Source organism: Sciurus carolinensis, chromosome 3 (assembly GCF_902686445.1).
Source record: "Sciurus carolinensis chromosome 3, mSciCar1.2, whole genome shotgun sequence".
Taxonomy (NCBI): domain Eukaryota; kingdom Metazoa; phylum Chordata; class Mammalia; order Rodentia; family Sciuridae; genus Sciurus; species Sciurus carolinensis.
In genome coordinates this window covers 25,871,984-25,890,243 of record NC_062215.1, presented here as the reverse complement: position 1 = coordinate 25,890,243, position 18,260 = coordinate 25,871,984, and the positions used below count along the sequence as shown (strand labels likewise).

General features: G+C 55.4%; 1 protein-coding gene across 1 annotated transcript; it reads right to left on the bottom strand.

The window, feature by feature from the left end:
* Positions 1 to 153: 153 nt before the first annotated feature.
* Pdk2 (pyruvate dehydrogenase kinase 2) lies at positions 154 to 14,213 on the bottom strand. Its single transcript, XM_047546080.1, has 11 exons — positions 13,986 to 14,213; positions 11,796 to 11,937; positions 4,887 to 4,958; positions 4,336 to 4,520; positions 3,838 to 3,927; positions 3,592 to 3,669; positions 2,871 to 2,947; positions 2,686 to 2,784; positions 2,477 to 2,584; positions 1,811 to 1,924; positions 154 to 1,247 (listed from the first exon to the last, which is right to left on the bottom strand). Exons 1-11 carry the CDS (start codon positions 14,101 to 14,103, stop codon positions 1,107 to 1,109), a joined length of 1,224 nt encoding a protein of 407 aa, XP_047402036.1. The 5' UTR covers positions 14,104 to 14,213; the 3' UTR covers positions 154 to 1,106.
* Positions 14,214 to 18,260: the final 4,047 nt, after the last annotated feature.

Sequence of the window (18,260 nt, the reverse complement as noted above, 5' to 3'; positions counted from 1 at the left end):
GTGGACAGCCCTGACTGGAATTTTGCTCACGGTACACCCTGGTGAGGTCGCAAGCTGGACCAACGTCCTGGGGCATCATGTGTGGGACACAGGGCGTGGCAGTCTGTGTGAACGTGTGTATGTGTGGCTCCCCCGCCCCCAGCAATGGAGCCAGGCCGCAGTCTTATTCAATCTCCTCTTTACTGTGGATGTCACTGTCATCATCACAGCCACTGGGAGGAACACACAGCTTTAACCCGTGTGCTGAGGGGAAGGGTGGGGGCACTCAGGGTTATAAAACTAGCTATGTACAGAGCATCCAGGGAGAAAGCCACCTGAGCACACATTGGGCACAGCAGGGGTTGAGGTCTGAGCCCAGGCAGGACCGAGTGGGTGTGTGGTGGACGGACAGGGGTGTGCATGTGAGGACATGCTGGGGAGGGCTTGGGAGGTGGCACAACATTGCCAAGGTCACATGAGGCTCCCTGACAGGGCAGGCGACCTCTGGGTCTTCCCAGGTTCCTCTCTTTGGGACAGGCCCAGGGTGAGAACCATTCCTACTCCCCACCTGCCAACGTTGACCTTCATGCACGGGGTGGAGGGAGAGAAGGCAGGACCAAGACCCCAACAAGGGTCAAAGGTGCATCCCCTCCCTCCCACTCTCCCCAGACCTGGGGTGCCCAGCCCCTTCCTAGCACTGACGGTGGACCTGGGCCAGTATGCCTGTAGGGCATAGGGAGTAGGGCAGGAGGGGTATCCACTTGGAAGGCCAGGGCTGTGGTGGGTAGCAAGGGGGACCCAGGACCCCTGGCAGAAGAGTGACAGCCCTGGTCTCAGGACTGCCATGGGAAAGTGTCTCTAGGGCGCCCCTTCAGGGTGGAGCATCCCCAATCCTCAGGCATCACCTATGGGGACTGGGACCCAGGGAGACCACCCAGGTGTCTCCACAGAGACAGATTGGCACTTAAGGACCACCACAAGCCTCACCGCAGTGATTTGCAGAGATAGAACCTGGTCATCAGGGAGAACCACCCCCACCCTGCTCTCTGGGTGATGGAGAGGGTCACCTCGGTGGCCAGACCCAGAGACAGCAGTCTGTCCTCTTGACTACAGGGGAGGGGTGGCCTCTAGCTGACCCGGTAGGTGGATGTGTTCTTGGGCTCCGTGCTGGGCACACACCAGTCGCCGGCCTCCTGGATGGTCTGGTAGTGGCGCCAGGCCGACTTGTTGTAGACGGGCAGGCGCTCCACGGAGTCCGTGGACAGGGCCTGCGGGCACCAGCGTCAGCCCCCACCTCCCCAAGACTGCCCACGCCTCAGAGAACCACCCTTCCCCAGGTGGGCTGTGCTGGTCCCCGACACTCAGGTCCCACGGGCCTGAAGTCCACTGGCCCAGCCTCCAGCCACTGGCTGAGGCACCACCCTGCTCGGGAAGGCGACGGAAGGGTCTGTTCCCTTCTGTGTCCTGCTCCTGCCCATTCCAGAAAGCTGCTCCCTCAAGGGTCATGGGGGAAGAGGGAGGAGGCTGGGCTGTGACTCTGAGGTCACCAGTTTGGGACCTCAGTCTCACCCTGAGCTGGATAACAAGACCTCCACGATCCCATTTCTTTCCAGGTCTCAAAGGTCAAGGGTCCCGGAAGAGGGGTCTTAATCATGGGCCACAGATTGAAATTCCCTCCCAAGCTGGGGGCTGGGGGCTGGGGCTGGGGCTGGGGCTGGGGGTTGAGGAACTGTAGCTTTGCTGATTCTGAGACTAGAACCAGGAAAGGACGGACAGCAGCCCTGCCTGCCCAGAAAACCCTTCTCCAGGGGCCCGGCGGGCTGGGCCTCACCTTGAGATAGATGACCGCATCGGTCCCAAAGCCTTCCATGGAGAAGAGCTGCAGGTCCCCCTGGAAGTACTTGGCGTAGAGGCGGGAAATGGGGAGCCCATAGCCAAAGCCAGCCTGCAGGGAGCAGGAAGGAGCGGTGAGGAGGCTGGGGCTGGTCCTGGGGCTGCAGGGACTGACGGGTGAGTGAAGGCCACTGGGCTGGGGCTGTGCGGGGGTTCCCCAGGACCCGGGTGGGGAGGGAACACAGCAAGGAGGAGGCTCTGAGGCCAGGTGGGGGTGTGGGATGAATGAGGGGACCGTGGAGGAAGGAGGAGACCAGGCAGGCAGGAGTTCTGCTCAGGTAGCCAGGAGGCCTGCGCAGGTCACAGGGCTCCTCCCGGGGATGGACAGGGAGGCACTGGACAGCTGAACAATGTCACGAGTAAGGCAGTAACTGTGGGGAGAGGGAGGGCGGACTGAGGAAAGCTGACAGGCAGGCAGACAGACAAACACTCAGCAGAGGTGGACCTGTGCAGGGAGGGGAGGGGCGAGACTCAGGAGAGGAGACTGTCACCACACAGCCACAGAGGGCACTGTATGACTGGGAGATAAGGAAGCAAGATGGAGAAGAGGTGGAGGAGGCGGCATCCCCCAGGAGCGGGAGGGGCCTGGATGAAGCCATCTCACCAGCGGGGTGCCCCCCGTGCCGGGCTGCGGGGTGGGTGCTGTGGAGTACATGTAGCTGAAGAGTCGCTCAATCTTCCTCAAGGGGACACCTCCACCCCGGTCACTCATCTGGGGCACAGGGGACATGTCAGGGACCCTCCAAAGCCATCCCATCACCACCCCTGACTTTCCCATGGTCTTCCCCACCCACAAGGTCAAGGACCACCTACTTTGATGGACAGATCTTCCTCGCCCAAGGCCACCATGACCTTGATAGGGGGGAGAACAAGGCTGGACTCATGGCTCTCCACTGTGGCCCGCATGGCATTCTGTTGGGGGGTGGGGAACAGGGTGGCGCTGAGTGAGAGAGGCCAGACCTCATGGAGCCTTGCAAACGGGTCCCCAGCCTCCTCACCTTGAAGAGTTCAAAGAGCATGTGGTAGAGGTGGGAGGGGACGTAGACCATGTGAATGGGCTGGGTGGAGTTGGCAGCTGCGGAGAGTCCAGAGCAAGGTCAGGACATGGCCTGGAGTAACCTTCCTGCCTCCTCCAGACAGGCCCCTCAAGCCGTCCTTCCCTCCTTCTGTGGGTAACAGCCCCCCTTCCCAAGCTGTGACTGGGCACAGGCTGCCCAACTAGAGGAAACCCCCGGCCGCCCTGGAGCTGAGGGGAGCCGGTGGCTCATGGAAGCCCTGCCTTCCCTGTTCCCCTGAAAGCTGGGGGTGGGGAGCCAGCGCTGACCACCCAGCCACCCAGAGGCTGACCCGAGGGAACCCTCTCTCTTAATTCAGCCACTGGGATTTGGATTCTGGAAAGGCAGCCAGGCTGACGTCCCACCTCAGACACGGCTGCCCCATCTCTGCCCTGCTATCCGATTTTATTTCCTCCTTATCCATTCAAAATTGTCTTGTTTATTTATTTGTTGGTTAAAGGCCCTGCTCCCCAACCTCCCCAGCACCAAGAATATAAGCCCCACCATGTGAACAGGGACCTTGTCCATCTCCCTTGCAATAAATATTTATCAAATATTTAAAAAGCAGCTACCAAATGAAGAATCCTAAGAGCAGCCCTGCTCCTCCCCTACCTGCAAGGCCCCTGCCCTGCCCTCCCGGAGACACATAGCCTCACTTGCTCACCGTTGACCTCCTGGATCTCCAGGTCAGGTGAGGCCATGTAATACTTGTCACAGAGGAGCTTGGCCATGTCGTAGGCATCTGCAAGAAGATGGGGCCATTCAGGGTATGGGAGGCTCCCCCACAGGCAGGCCCCCTGGCAGGGACAGGGGATCACCATTACCTCGTGGGGCTGTGCCCCCACCCCGGGAATGGGCCGCCCTCTGGCAGGTCCCGAGGCTCCTGCAGGCCAGGCCCAGGCAGGCTCACCTTTCACCACATCAGACACCTTGCAGTTGGGGTCGATGCTGCCGATGTGTTTGGGGTGGGCGGGGTTGGTGCTGCCGTCAAAGATGAGGGCTGTGGGCGGGAGAAGGTGCTGCCGCTGACCCAGAGCCTGCCCCTGCGTCCCCTCTTCCCAGGCCCAGCCGGTCTCCACCCTTCTCTAGGCTCCTAAGGGCCCTGCACCCCTGGCTGCGGCCACCTGGGGCCTCTGCAGGCCTGAAGCTTGCTTCTTTCCAGAAGCTCCTCCCCATGTCCCTCCCCCTCACAGGTGTCCTTGATAACTCTCGCCAATCTTGCTTTTGAAATGATTTAAGCATGAGAAACTCATTTAATTGATGACGGCTGTGATCGGTCAACAATCACAGTGAAACGTCCTGGACACAGAAGCTCTGAACAGCCGCTTATTTCCATCGGTGCTTGCTGGGGACCCGGCCCAGGGGCTCCTGCCCGCCGCCCTGCGCCTTCCCGGCAGCCCGCGCTCACTGTGCTGGTTGATGAGCATGCGGATGGAGATGCGGCTGAGGTAGAAGCGGTCCAGGAAGTACTGGATGTTCTGGTTGGAGACCGGGTCATCGCCATAGGTGTCCTTGTACTCCAGTACGCCCTGGGCCATGGTGGGCACCACGTCATTGTGCCGGTTCCGGATGGTGACCAGGGCATCGGTGAACCTTCGAAAGGTCAGATGTTCACCCCACCCGGCCCCAGCCCTGGGGCACCCAGCCTCCTCTCCATTCTGACTTCCACCCCACAGCATCTCCCCTCTCTGTTCCCTTCCCAACCCTACAGCCACACGCCCTCCTCCTGAAGCCACCGTGACCCTCCCAAAGCCAGGAGCTCCCAGTCCCTCTGAAGGGCAGTTGCCCAAGAGCAGGGCCTGGCCCTCACCCAGCTGACTCCCCACACCGAGAATGGAGTCTGTTTCTCCCCCTCAGATCGGCCACCCCTGCCCTGCTGGGGTTCCGCCCCTGGAGCTGCAACCTCAGATGCCTCTCGCCTGTACCTGCCTCCCTGCCATGCTCAGGGACCTCACTCACTGGTGCAGGGTACGGTGGTCCTCGGGGTCCTTGTCCAGGAACTCCATGATGTCCAGCAGACTCTGGACATACCTGTGTTCAGAGGGAAGGAGGCCTCAGCTGCAGCTGGCAAGGTCCCTCCCATCCCCTCAGCTGGACTTTGCTCTTGCTCTGTTCCCACTGTGGGACCTGGGGACAGGCTGCAGCACAGCTCTTCTCAGCCCCTATCATCTGCACACAAGTCGCCCTGACCACCCGCTGAGTTACGCAAACCTCTAATCCATGGGTCCCCTTGTGGCAGCTCTGCTTTGGAAACTAAGATACTCGCCTTAGGGGAGCCTGGAGATCATTCCACCCAAGAGGTCTCATAGGTCAGGAGACTGCGGCCCAGTGTGGACCAAGGCCCCCTGGTGAGAGGGCACTGAGGTCCACCTGCCTCCCCAGCCCCTTCCCAGACACATCTAAGACTTCTCCCACAGGTGTCCGATGCATCCAGATGGAGACTGGCCAGCATGGGCTTCTTCCAGAGTGACATCAGGCCTAGGACATAGGATTCTAAAGAGTGAGTGGGAAGGGCTGGGGAGAGGGTGGGGCTGGGGTCCCTGGAGAGCCCAGAGAAGCTCGCTTTGCTCTGAAGGGCCCTGCGGTGGTGGGTGGCACCTGCTCCCACCTGCAGAGGTTGGTCTCCCTAGTACCTAGAAAAGAACTGGATGCAAAAGGAACACAGGGCCAGCAGGGGAAGCTTCTGCCTGCGAGTCACCTGTGCTAGCAGATGATGCCACAGCCACTGCCCCCCACACCCCCCGTTTCCCTGTTAGCAGCTTGTTCTCCTGCGAGGGCAGGAAGCACTGGGTCTCTGGCAGAAATGCTCCAGCCAGGCGGGGGGACCCCAGGTGTGGCGGTGTATCTGGAAAGGGCCACACCACCCCGGGAGCCACTCCGGTGGCCAGGATGCTCTGACTTTCATGGCAACCTCTAGGAGGCAAGAAAGGCAGGGAGGAGCCTCCATCGCCTCAGCCCAGGCCGGGGACAGTGCCATAGCCAGGAAGTGGGATGACGAAGGCTCAAGGTCTCCAGCACTCCTGTCAACTATCAGGCGGTGACTGCTCTGCATTCTCACCTCCAGGCCTCCACTCAGGCTGTTCCTCTGCTCAGATGCCCTTCACTTACACCTACCAACTTCTGCCCGTCCCTCTCTTGCTAAGACAGCAGAGTCTAAAAGAACTAGCTTGGAACTGGCTCTGCTGGGTCCCAGTCCTGGCTCTTCTACATGAAGCTGTGTGGTCCTGAGTAAGTCATGGAACCTCTCTGGGGCTGAATTTCTTCGTTAGGAAAAGGGGGATTTTTTTTTTTTTTTGGCTGGGGGGAGCTTTGGAGATTGAATTCAGGGGCATCCAACCACTAAGCCACATCAAAAATGGGGATTTTTAAAACATACTTACCTTTGCTTTTTGGTGAGGACTAAATGTGATCATCTAGCACATAGCAAGCACCCTCTGAATGCTTGCTCTTATAGTAATGGTGGCTCAAAAGCGCACCACCTGAGCACACCCAAGCCTCAGCGGCCTCCAAAAGGCCCTACTGCTTCTAGGTCCCAAATCACTCCATTTTTTGGTCCACACTGTCCTGAAGAGCTGCCCCACTGTGGGCAGGAATGAGGCTCTGCCCAGCCTCCCCACCCAGGCCCCAGGATACCGCCTGCCGGGCAGAGCTGTTCTCACTGACAGGCTGGGAATGGGGAGCCAGACCGCAGTCGAGATCAGCTTCCTCCCAGTCACCCCATCCCTGTCCAAAGACATCGGGTGGCACTTGGTCTCCTGGAGAATTATGACAGCTGGCACTTACACAGAGACCTCTGTCTCCCACCTGCACCTGGAGCTGGGGTGGAGAGTGCAAAGGATTTCCCTCGTTTTGTGGACAAGGGACCAGTTCAGAGAAGGTGGGTCCTGTGCCCCAGTCACAGTGAGCAGCAGGCTGGGATTCGAACCCAGGTCTGTCTGGCTCCGCGTCTATACCCTGTGGCCAGCTACTTGCCAGTCACACTGGTCCTACGAATGAGGCTTCTGCTGTGGCCGATGGTGACTCTGGGTCTGCTGTGTGCCTCCCTGGTGCTTCACTTTAACTTCCACAGTGACCCCCTAAGGTGGGCGCTGCCGCGAGCCAGGTGAGGTGGACATGCTCGGCTGGGACGCTCTCTCCCAGGCCTGTGTGACTCTAAATCCTGGTCTTCTACCATGTCTGGACTAAAGCCTCATGTTCATATGACTCTTGGAGAGATTTGGGGGAGAATCTGCAAGTGGACAATGCTGGGGCGAGAGAATGGGGAGGGGCCAGGTGGAGCAGGGAGTCCTGGGACCCCCTCTCAGGACCCAGGGGCACCTGGGGATGGAGGAGGCCAGAGGAGGAGGCTGAGCTGCCCCCTGACTGTGCACGGCCAGCAGGGGTCAGAGTCCTAGTGCCCAGGAGTAGGGCGGCTCAGTGAACCTGAAAGGGCAGGTATGGGGGCCGCTCACGGCCACTGTCGTGGAGCAAAGGGCAGTGGGATGAACTGACGCTGGGCAGTGCCACCAGTCAACCAGCACAGTATGGCAAGGGGACATCACAGCAGCCACAGGCCTCAGTCTCCTGGACTGAAGGGTGCCAAAACCCTGTACTCCCCAGTCAGAGAGGAGAGCATGAGAAGGAGTTTCCCAGAGGCCCCTTGACTCTGGCCCTGGCCTGAAGCCCCCAGGAGCATGGCACCCCAGATGTCACCTTTGGGCTAGACCTGGGTCCTACAGAAGAGACACAGCATGGAGACACTGGCTCCTGGGCTGCCTACCCTCTCAGCACCAGGGGAAGACCTGGGCCTGAAGTAGATGGTACGTCCATGCAGAGCAGGCAGTAGGGCCAACCCAGCGCCTGGGGAGGCCTGGGCCTCAGAGCCTGCCACTCCTTGGTAAGCTTCCCACCTGCCCATGGTAACACGGAGGTGCCCAGGGCCTCCGTGTCTCACCAGTCCAGAGCCCCGACAGGGAATGCAGGAGGGGCGGCCTGCAGGCAGCGGGGAGGGCACACCTCGGTGAGGGAGGGGGCGCCCGCAGGCCTGTGTGGGAGGGGAGGGGTGCTCTGCGCATGTGTGCGCTCATGTCCACAACTGCTGGGGACAAAGGTGTAGACCAGGCGATGGCCATGTGAGGACCACGTGAGGGGGTGGCTCTCTGCACTGGAGCACTCTGTGGCGGCTGGCAGGCTTGGTAGCAGGCTTGGGTTTCAGGATGGCTGTGCCAGTCCACTAGGTTGCCCAGTCCCCAGGTGCAAAATAGGGTTCCCAGCAGGAAGGAGGTGGTGGGATTGCACAGATAAAAGGAGATGATCCCTGCTCGTGGTTCCTGCTGGGCTCAGCCTCTACCCCTCGGTTATGCATGGGAGTCTGGGGGATCCAGCAGCTGGTTCAGCTTAGGCCCTAGCCCAGCAGGCAGGAGCCGCCTGGGCGGGTGGCTTAGTATTCCCTGGGGCTGGGTGGTTCCCTAGAGTGGAGGCAGGGTCTGGGTCCACACATCTTGCTGATGGGCAAGGGAGGCTGGTGAGGGGATGCTAGCCACACCCCATCACCTGCCTCCTTCCAACAACCCCCACAGACTCTTAACACAGGAGTGACTCACTGTCATTTGATTCTACTCTGTAACTCCTACTTAGCCCTGGGCTCATTTTCTGAAAGCTTGTCCCCACCGTCCACACCTCCTCCGGCTGTCTGCCCCTGCTGAGAGGAGCCAGGGTAGCCACCAGCTGACAGACTGCTTTGCAGGGGACTTACATGTGAGCAGAGAAATCTCAGTCTCTCTGGCTGCGGCTGATGCCCACTGGCTCTGGAAGGGCTCTCAGCACCGTGGCACTGCCCACGGGGTGGCCTTGCTCTCCCTTGCAGAACGCAGCCTCCAGATCCTGCAGCCCTGGCTCGAATCCCATCTCCACCACCCACTCCAGGTGGCCTTAAGTTTCTTCACCTCCCTGGGCCTTAGTTTCTCATCTAGAAGGTGGGGGTAGGAGTGAGGTCCACTCAGAAGGCTGCAGTGATGAGTGGTGCATGCAAGCACTCAGGCTGGCCCTCGGCTCTGCGGCTTTTGTCCCCATGTCACTTATGTCACACTGTCTAGAAACCTCCACCACAGTTGTATCATCTGTGGCCTGGAGGTGCTGCTGCCCAGAGGCCTGGGGCATCACTTTTGTTGACAGAGTTCTGCATGCTTGTCACATCTAGCAATGGCATCTGACCCTGAGAAACAGAATGGGTCACCATGTTACAGACAAGGGAACAGAGGCTCGAGGCCACCATACTGTCTGCAACACCTAACGCGTCCCCACCTTCCCACCAACTCCAAAATATGGCCCCGCTACCCCAAGTCTGTCCAGCTGAAATAACACATCAGGTTTATTTGGAACCAGGAATTCTTCATGAACAGGGGCTGCCCAGACCCTGCCCCAGCTGGGGAGGAAACCTGCCAGCTATCACCACATAGTGACCACGACACTGCTCACAACTGCACTTGCACAGAACTCTTTTGTTCGCCCACAGGGAGTTTTGTTCCTTATTCATCAGACTTAGGCTGGTGGTCCTCTTGCCAGGCTCCCTGGGAAGTCACCTCCTCTTCTTGTAGAGACCCTGTCCCTCCCCACCACATCCAATCCATCATTTAGCTAGCTGGAGGTTTCTCCTGGAAAAGGAATCTGTGCTCTTACAGGCAACCACCTTGTCCCCATCAGGAAGTCCTGCTCTCACACCTCAGTCTCTCTTACTGTGGCTGGTGCCCACTGGCTCTGGAAAAACTCTCAGCAGGCTGTCCCTTCAGCATGCCAGGATGCCTTAACAATCCCTTGGCTTGCTCTCCTCTATGCTGAATCATCCTCTGGCGAAGTGTTCTCTCTTGTCTAACTTCACTCCCTCCTGCTGTTACTTGACATTACTTCCAAGCTTTGACAGAGGAATAAATCAGGCCAAGCTCCCACAGGTCATTGATTTTCAGAAAGGGACTCTGTGTAGCCTCTTGGGGAGTCATGGACAATCCGGCAGTCCCCTGCCTTCCTCCTGCATCCCTGACTGTCCCAGGAACACAGTGTCCAGGGAGGGAACTGAAAAGCCTGGTCCTGAAGTCAGGGACAGGCTGAGAGGCAGCCAGGCCAGTCAACCGGACAGAGTGGGAGGAGGGCTGGGGAGAACAGATGGCACCTTCTGTCTCTCCCCCATTGCTCCACCACTCTGTGGTGGGCCATGCTGGTTGGCTCAGAGATCCTGGGCTCAGCAAGGGGTGACCTGGTTGGGCTACATGAAGATGGGACTCTGTCTTCCGTCCCCCACCTTCATGGCTCCCACTCAACCCCCACAGAGCAAGTTTCTGGGTGACTGAGGCAGGCCCTTCCCTTTATGGCTCTGAATTGCCTACATTTCTCTGGAGTCCACTTCTCCTTCCCCACAATTTTTCTTTCTTTCCTTCTTTTCCTTTTCCTTTTTTTTTTTTTTTTTTTTTTTTTTTTTTTTTTTTTTTTGTGGTACCAGGGGTGCTTAACCACTGAGCCACGTCCTATTTTTGTATTTTATTTAGACACAGCATCTTGCTGAGTTGCTTAGCACCTTGCTAAATTGCTGAGGCTGGCTTTGAACTTGTGATCCTCCTGTCTCAGCCTCCCAAGCCGCTGGGATTACAGGTGTGCGCCACCAGGCCCAGCTCCCTACAACTTCTGATTTGGTCAATGATCATTATGCACCTCCTGCATAGCTGGCTTTCTGTGTAACACTCTACCTACTGTGGCTCATTTCATTAGAATAAGTCAGGTGTGTGCACGTCCCTGTGTGGACACAATGCTGGCAGGGTGCAAATAAAGCCCCGAAACCCTGAGCAGTGTTTCAGTTATGGGAAAAGGATAGTGGTTTGCATTTTCTTCTCTGCTTTTATGTTTTCCTAGTGTCAAAATGGATATGTTATCCTTCTGTAACAAGGGGGGGAAATACTCAACTTTACTTTTAAAATAAGAACATTTGACTCTTCATTAAAAACAACTAACTCTTCAGTGCTCACTGCTCCTCCCTTTATCGCTGATGCGCTTGGTTTGCCCTGTCTTGGTAGAAATTGTATTTTCCTATGAGAGTATGGGCTCCTTGAGGGCAGCTGTTGCTTTTTCTTAGACACAGCATGTTGCTGGGCTCAGGTGGGGACACATGCTCTGGAGTCCAAAAGGAAACTATGGCCATTCCATACCACAGGTCTCAACGACCAGGCAATTCTGCACAGGCACCGTGAAAGCCCACTGATGATTAGCCAGCTCTATGCCGCTGAAGGACACACCCTGTTTATGCTTCATGGAACAGGCTGTTTGCTAACGGCCTCTAGTTACCTGACCCTGCATGCTCCTGAGTGCCCTCCCCAGGCTTCACCTCTGCTCCTCTGGTTGCTTGCAATAAACTTGTGGTCTTTGCCCTCCAAAACTCTTTGGGAAGGGACTATGTCATCCCTGTGTCTATTTGAGCATTTTCCAATATCCAAAACAATCAGACTTGTCGCTTGGATTATATCATTTGTTCCAAGATTTGCTTCTTTTTTTCTCTGTTTCCCAAAAAGTTACCCTAAATAAATAATACCTAGTAGGGGGTGGGCTTCCAGGTCCAGGGCTGGTGGCCTGACTTGAGGATTTGGCTATGAAAACTGATTTCCTGGATAGATCCTGGGTTCCCAGAAAAAGCAGGATGGTAAGAACAGGGCTGTCCCAGACACAGAAGTGAAGAGTCCAACCATTCCTGCTAGGGCCTAGGATTCCCATGTGACTCTGGGCAACTCCCCAGCCTCTCAGAGGTCCTGTGCCTTCCCTCGATCCCTTCCTGCCTCAAGGCAGCTGGCAGCATGTAGACTCCATGCCTGAGCCAAGGGACACAGAGTGATGGAATGGGAGAAGTCTCACCAGCTCTGTACCAGCTGCACAGAGGGTGTGCTCAGCACCCGATCCGGAAGCAGGTTGATCTCTTTCATGATGTTGGCCAAGCGCACAGGCAACTCCTGCCGGAGGAAGGTGAACGAGGTTTTCTCACAGGCATTGCTGGACCCTGGAGGAAGGGAGAGGGGTGAGTCCATAGGCACAAACCACAAGAGCCAAGGACATCTTCAGGATCAAGTGGCCTAAACCTTGCATTGATCAAAGGTTCAGAGGGCAGGTGACCTGCCAAGGACAAAAGCAAGGCAGCTCTCCTAACCCCTGCAGTGCTCAGGCCTCCCCAGCCCCCACCTCATACTTCAAGGCCTGTATCCCCTTCCCGTCCCATTTGCCTTTAATCATGGGGACAGGGCCCCTTTGGGACCCATTTGGAGCTGCTGTGGTCTAAGTCACCTCATTTCTCTTTCCTACCCTCCCAGAAGGCTTTGGCTCTGGGAGTAGACCCAGGGGGTAGAGGCACCTGGGAAAACCATCCCACCCTGAACTGCACCTGGTTGAGGGGAGCTACGCCTAGTCTCCCACGGCTGCAGAGTTCCAGTATTGTCCCTGGACACTCCATCCAGGATGGTAAGGTGGATGGATGCCCACCATAGAGTTGCCTCTGTATTAATGCCCCCCCTCCCCGCTTTCTTTGGCACCAGGAACTGAACCCAGAGATACTTAACTGCTGAGCCACATCCCCAGCCCTTTTTATATTTTATTTAGAAACAGGGTCTTGCTGAGCTGCTCAGGGCCTTGCTAAGTTGCTAAGGCTGGCTTTGAACTTGCAATTCTCCTGCCTCAGCCTCCTGACCTACTGGGATTACAGGCATGCACCACCATTCCTGGCATTATTGCCCATCTTTAAGGCAAATGGGGACCCTGATCCCCAGTAAAGATGAAAAGGGGATGAGGGACTGGAAAAGGCTATGACCTGGTGACAGGAGACCTGGGTTCCGGTCCAGATTCTGCTACCAATTCTGTCTCCCAGGACAAGTCACCATCCTTCCTAAAAAGTCTCACTTTTCCCAACTGTACAAGTGGAACAAACTACTCAAGACCCTCCACAAGTGTGACATTTCTGTCCAGTATGGGCAGGTGGCTTCTAAGGGCTAGGAGTGGGCCCACCAGGCTTTCCTACATGAGGGAAGCTCAACACTCAAACAGGGCAGTGGGCGGGAAGACATATCCTGAGAAACAGCCATATGTCTTGGCTGCCACCTCCCTGACCTCTTTCTGTCAGTGACGCAGCTGTAACCTAAGCCAGCCACTATCTACTCAACTCATGAGAGACCTGCCCCCCCACCCCCAATTTCCAGCTGGCACCATGGAAATACCATTTAGACAGGCAGGGCCTACACGTCTGTATTGGCTGCCACCTTGGCACAGCCTTCCTCCTGCCCACAGTCACCCCTTGAACACTGGTAGGGGGTGATCCTGACTCAGCAACTTGGGGGTAATCAAAGGAGGGTACAAGCAGCCTGACCACCTCTTGGTAGCTTGGGCCCCTGCCCAGCTGAGGACAGGCTGCCAGGCTAGAAGGGGGGTTGATCTTCAAGTGTCCTTGCCCACTGAGGCAGCTGAAATGGGTGGAGGTACACTAGTCAGGGGCATTTGCTCCTGTTGGCAACTTCTTCTGAAGGAGCTTCCTTACCCAACTGCCTAGGGTCTTCCCTGATTTCTGCTCAGGAGTGTCTGACCCTTCAGGTTCCTTCCAGATGACTGCATCTCTCAACCCTGCCTTGTTGCTCCTACCAACATGCCCTTAGTTCCTCCGTCACTCTTTAAGAGTTGTTGGGACAACCCTATTAGCCTTTCAGTGCCTGGATAGGGCTCTCCTCCCTCCCTGCGCTGACATCAGGCCTCACTGCCCCTTACTGTCCCAGACCCCTCGAAAAGCCAGCCCAGGAGGAAACCTTGGACCCCCTCCTTCTTAGCGCCCCCCATTCCCTTGTACAGTTTAGGGGACCGCGTCTTCAGCTGGGGCACCCTTAACCCTTTCAGTCCTGCCTCCCTGTTAACCCCTTCCTGCCTGCATTCTCCCGAGCAAGTCTTCCCCGCTACTGAGGGCCTCTCCTCTCCAGGGCGTTAACCTCTCATCGCCAGAACCCACTCTCCGCGCCCCACCTGGCGGACCCTACGGCCCTCCGCCTCCCACCTCCCTCCCTTCGGACTCCGTACCGAAGTCCAGAAACTGCTTCATGGACAGGGGCGACGGGGAGAACTTGCTGAAGTGCTCGATGTACTTGGGTGCTCCTGCCAGGGACGCATTCTTCAGCAGCGCCCGCACCCAGCGCATGGCGGCGGCGCCCACAGCTCGGGCTCAGCTGGGCTGCGGTCCCTGCGCGGGCAGCTCTTGCGCTGGCTTGGCCCAGTCCGGCCCAGAGACGCTGTTCGGCCGCCTCCTCCCTGTCTCTGCCCTGACGGCCCCTCCGACGCTCAGCCAATCGGCACTCGCGGCTTCCCGACGTAGCCAATAGCCGTACACAAACAACTCCGGGAAAACCAATAGCCTTGTGTCCCGGCACGTGGCTTCTTCTGGGCCCGCCCTCTTAACCCTGTCTTTGCCGACGTCGGTCTGTTGTTTTTTGAGGCTGTGTCGACGTCCCGCCCCTATCTGCTCACTCCTCCGATGCCTCCCAGAGGCTAGCCCCGAGTTAACCCCTCTCTTCCCTGAGACCAGCCAGTCCTTTGCTTCTCTCCAATCTTTCCTTTGCTCCCTCATTTGTTTTCTTCACTTGTCGGCTCCTTTTTAACCCTTTCTTCCCTGACTTGTCCGGGTAGCTTTCAGCGAATCCCTTTTCCTAATAAAGGAACCTGTCTCACCTGTCCTGCTCCCTACCAGCTCTCCTTTACCGGATCCTCTGGCTTCCCAATCCGGGTGACTGACACAGACTGAGGATTTGCAAAATTAGGAACCAGGACACGAGCCTATACTAATCTGCCCTATATACATGCAACCCACCCGCTTCCATAAAGATCCAAGTGGCTCAGGAAAAGGTGACGTTTGCCTTTCCAAAGTGAAAAACAACCGGAGCCCCAAAACCCTCACTGTTAGCAGCAATGGAGGCAGCAACTACAGTCAGTGCTCATTTTGAAACTTTCATTTTATTATCGGGTTCATTTGACTGATCATAAAACCTTGGACATCTTGCGGCGACCACCCAAGAAAGCAACCTCTTCGGACCCGGTTTCCTTAGAGTGAGGTCCCACGGTTTGGGGAGTCCTGGAGCCCGACCTTCGCCACTAGCTCCGACTCCTTTGTGGGAAACGTCTTGCGCCCACTTGTGGTGGAATGTGGTCTGTCCCATCCTGGGTCTGGGGCCCGACTTGCCCCTTTTGAGACTTTGCACTAATAGTTTAATCTAACCGTGAGCCCTCATTTATCAAGCGCCTTATATGTGCTAGGCTTTGTGTTGAGATCAGGAAACACAGACAGGATCATGACATAGCCTTTTCCCTCAATCATTTCATTTCTCAGTTTAGGAGATAGCTGCATAAGAAATGAATTAATAACAGAATGTGATTGTGGCCAGGCTTCACAATGGAAGGCTCTCCAGGCTGAATGAGTAATAATCTATGTGCCAGGCACTGGTTGTATGCATTATCTCACTTAATTCTCAAGACAGCTCTATTGTATTGTACCATTATTATCCCCATTTTATAGATAGGAAAACCGAGATGCAGGGTTCATTCTGGACTACAAATCCGACCTTGTTGCTTTCCTGCTCACAGCCTTTCAGTGTCTCTCCACTTCTTACTGGAGCCCTTTCATTTGTCCCATGATGTACTTTGGTTTCACTCTCCAGCCTCCTGTCCCACATCCCCCTGTAACAGGGGTTCACTTGATGCTTTGACTATATCCCATGTTGCTTTGAAACTTACATGGTTTTCTTTTTCCCAATCTTTTCCCTGATTTTCTTTCCCTAATCTTCTCCCTGATCTTCTTTTCCCCCATCTTCTTCCTGATCTCCCTAATCTCATTTTCTCTGAATCACCTCTTAAAAACCCCTCTGTTCCCCATGATAGGTAGAATCACAGCCTTTGGGACAGGAGTCCCCTGTGTTTCTCCTTTGCTAGCAAAGCAATAAGCATCTTTTTCCTTTTTCTCAAAACCGCATCCTTGTTATTGGATTGGCTTGGGGACAAGGAAAGAGCTTTCACCAACACCCCTGCTCAACTCCCAGCCCCACCTATGTGCTGCCTTGAATTAGCTTCTAATCTCCAAGTCATTGCAAACTCAGTCTTTTCTTTCGGGATCAGTTTTCTCAGCTTTATCTATCCATTCTTCACATTTCATCTGCTTAATCATTCTTTCCTCCAGGAAGCTTCCCTGACATTTCCAGGCTGGGTTCAGAGCTTCCTCCCAGGGCTCTTGAGGTCTCCTAATCTTAGCAAGGTGTGAATTTATTGCACCCAGTGGTAATTTTGCTGACTCATCAGTCTTCCCTACTGGACTCTGAGCTCCAGGAGGACATACACGTGTTTATCTTATTCACTGTTCTGTCTCCAACTTGGGACATGGTGCCTAGCATGTGGTAAAGTAACAGTGGTCTACTTTACGCGTGAATATAGCCCTTGCTGCTCTGCTACTGCAACTAATTTTTGAAATGGGCATGTTTCTTTCTCTTCTTCTCTCCCTCCTTAATCTCGGGGGAAACAGGATTACCTTTCTTCCCCATCTTAGGCAGATTTATCTGCCCCTGAGCACACACCCACCACAGGAATGAAGTAATCCAGACTTTGGGGTGGCACCAGAAGATCTCAGAAATGACTCTCTCCCAAATTAACAAGTGAATTACAATCCAACAGAGAACATATGGAATGTAGTCTTTGAATCATCTTTTTAAAAGCCACCTGTTCCTGCTGATGGGCAGAATCACAGCCTTTGGGACAGGAGTCCCCTGTGTTTCTCCTTTGCTAGCAAAGCAATACACCTTCTTTTTCCTTTTCTCAAAACTATGTCCTTGCTATTGGATCAGCATTAGGGACAAGGACCAAGCTTTTGGCAATAGTAGGACAGAGTGAAAACGGAAGTGGGATCAGCAGGGAGACATGCAGAGATATCAGAGATGTTGATAAGCCAGCAATTAGGGGGTGATTAAGGACCTGGGTGAGTGTGGCTACAAGTGCCCTGCAATGTATGGGATATTACACATAAAAGCCTCGTACCCAAGCCTCGTACCCAGCAATAAATGGCAGCTTTTACGTAGATTGTCAAAATAGCAAGGAAGAGGCCACGACTCTGAGCCTAGGTGCAAGAGAGGGAGAGATTTCCCATGACCCTCACCTTAGAGCTGAACTTCCACACAGTGGGCTTTGTGCTTGAATTGAAGTTCCTTCTGCAGAGCTTGCTGCAGGGTGCAATAGTCATGCTAGGTGCTGCTGAGCTGGCCAAAGCCACAGTCCTCAAACGTCCCATGTCCTGTGCAGTGTGGGTTGGTAGCAGGCTGTCAGGCTAACAGAAACTTCATCTCATCACAGATTTCCACAGCAGCAGTTTTACGCCGGCAATTAAAAGGTTCAGCCCACAATTCAGCGGCTTCCCTCCCGTTCAATCTCATTGGTCAGAATTAGTCACATGGCCTCACCCAACCAGGAGGGCCCAGGAAGTGCGATCCCACCCTGTACTCAAGAAGGAAAGATTCTCCTTGATGGTCCTTTTAGAGATGCCTGAGCCAGGACTCTAACTGCAATGTTTGGAGGTGCCGCGGCTCCTGGGAGCTCAGGAAGCTTGGCACTGTGGAGCGGGTTTCTGTAGCGGGCATCGCGGCATCTCTACCACTTACTTCTTGCCTAGAAGTGTAACTGCCCTGTCCTGCAACTGCCTTCTTCTCGGATGTGTGTGGGATCTTGTCCAAGCAGCGGCTTAAAGGAGTCGGGCTGGACATGTGAAAGTCAGAGGGGTGTATAAACTCTCCTTGGGCTTAAGCAGGAAGTGGCTGTAAGGACAGGACTGAGCTGGGCTAAGCTTTGCTCAACATGAGCGCGAATTTGACACCCCCACGTGTTATTCCCAAATAGTCCCAGATTCTGGAAAACAAAGTGAGGTCTTTGATCACTGGGTTCTGGGAACTTGGCTTCTCTGGGTAGGAGCTGGGGTTTTCCACTCTCAATCATCCCAAGACAGGAAATCCCAGCACTGAAAATGAAGGGATGAGGTGCAGGGAGGGTGTTGGGCCCTGCTGGAGAGAGTGGAGGACAGACAGCTGTCCTAAGGCCAAGGCTGGGAGACACCCAGATAGACATCAGGAGGAACTTCCAGAATAGCTTGGGCCTGTGGGCTCTGAGTGGCTCAATCTGGCATCTGCCCCTAAGTTTCTGCAGACCATTATTTCCGCCTGTCATTGAAATCTTGTCAAGGGTCACAGCCTTGGAGAAAATTCTCTCCCTCTCTCTCTTCTTTTTTTTTTTTTTTTTTTTTTTTTTTTTGGTGCTGGGGTTGGAACCCAGGAG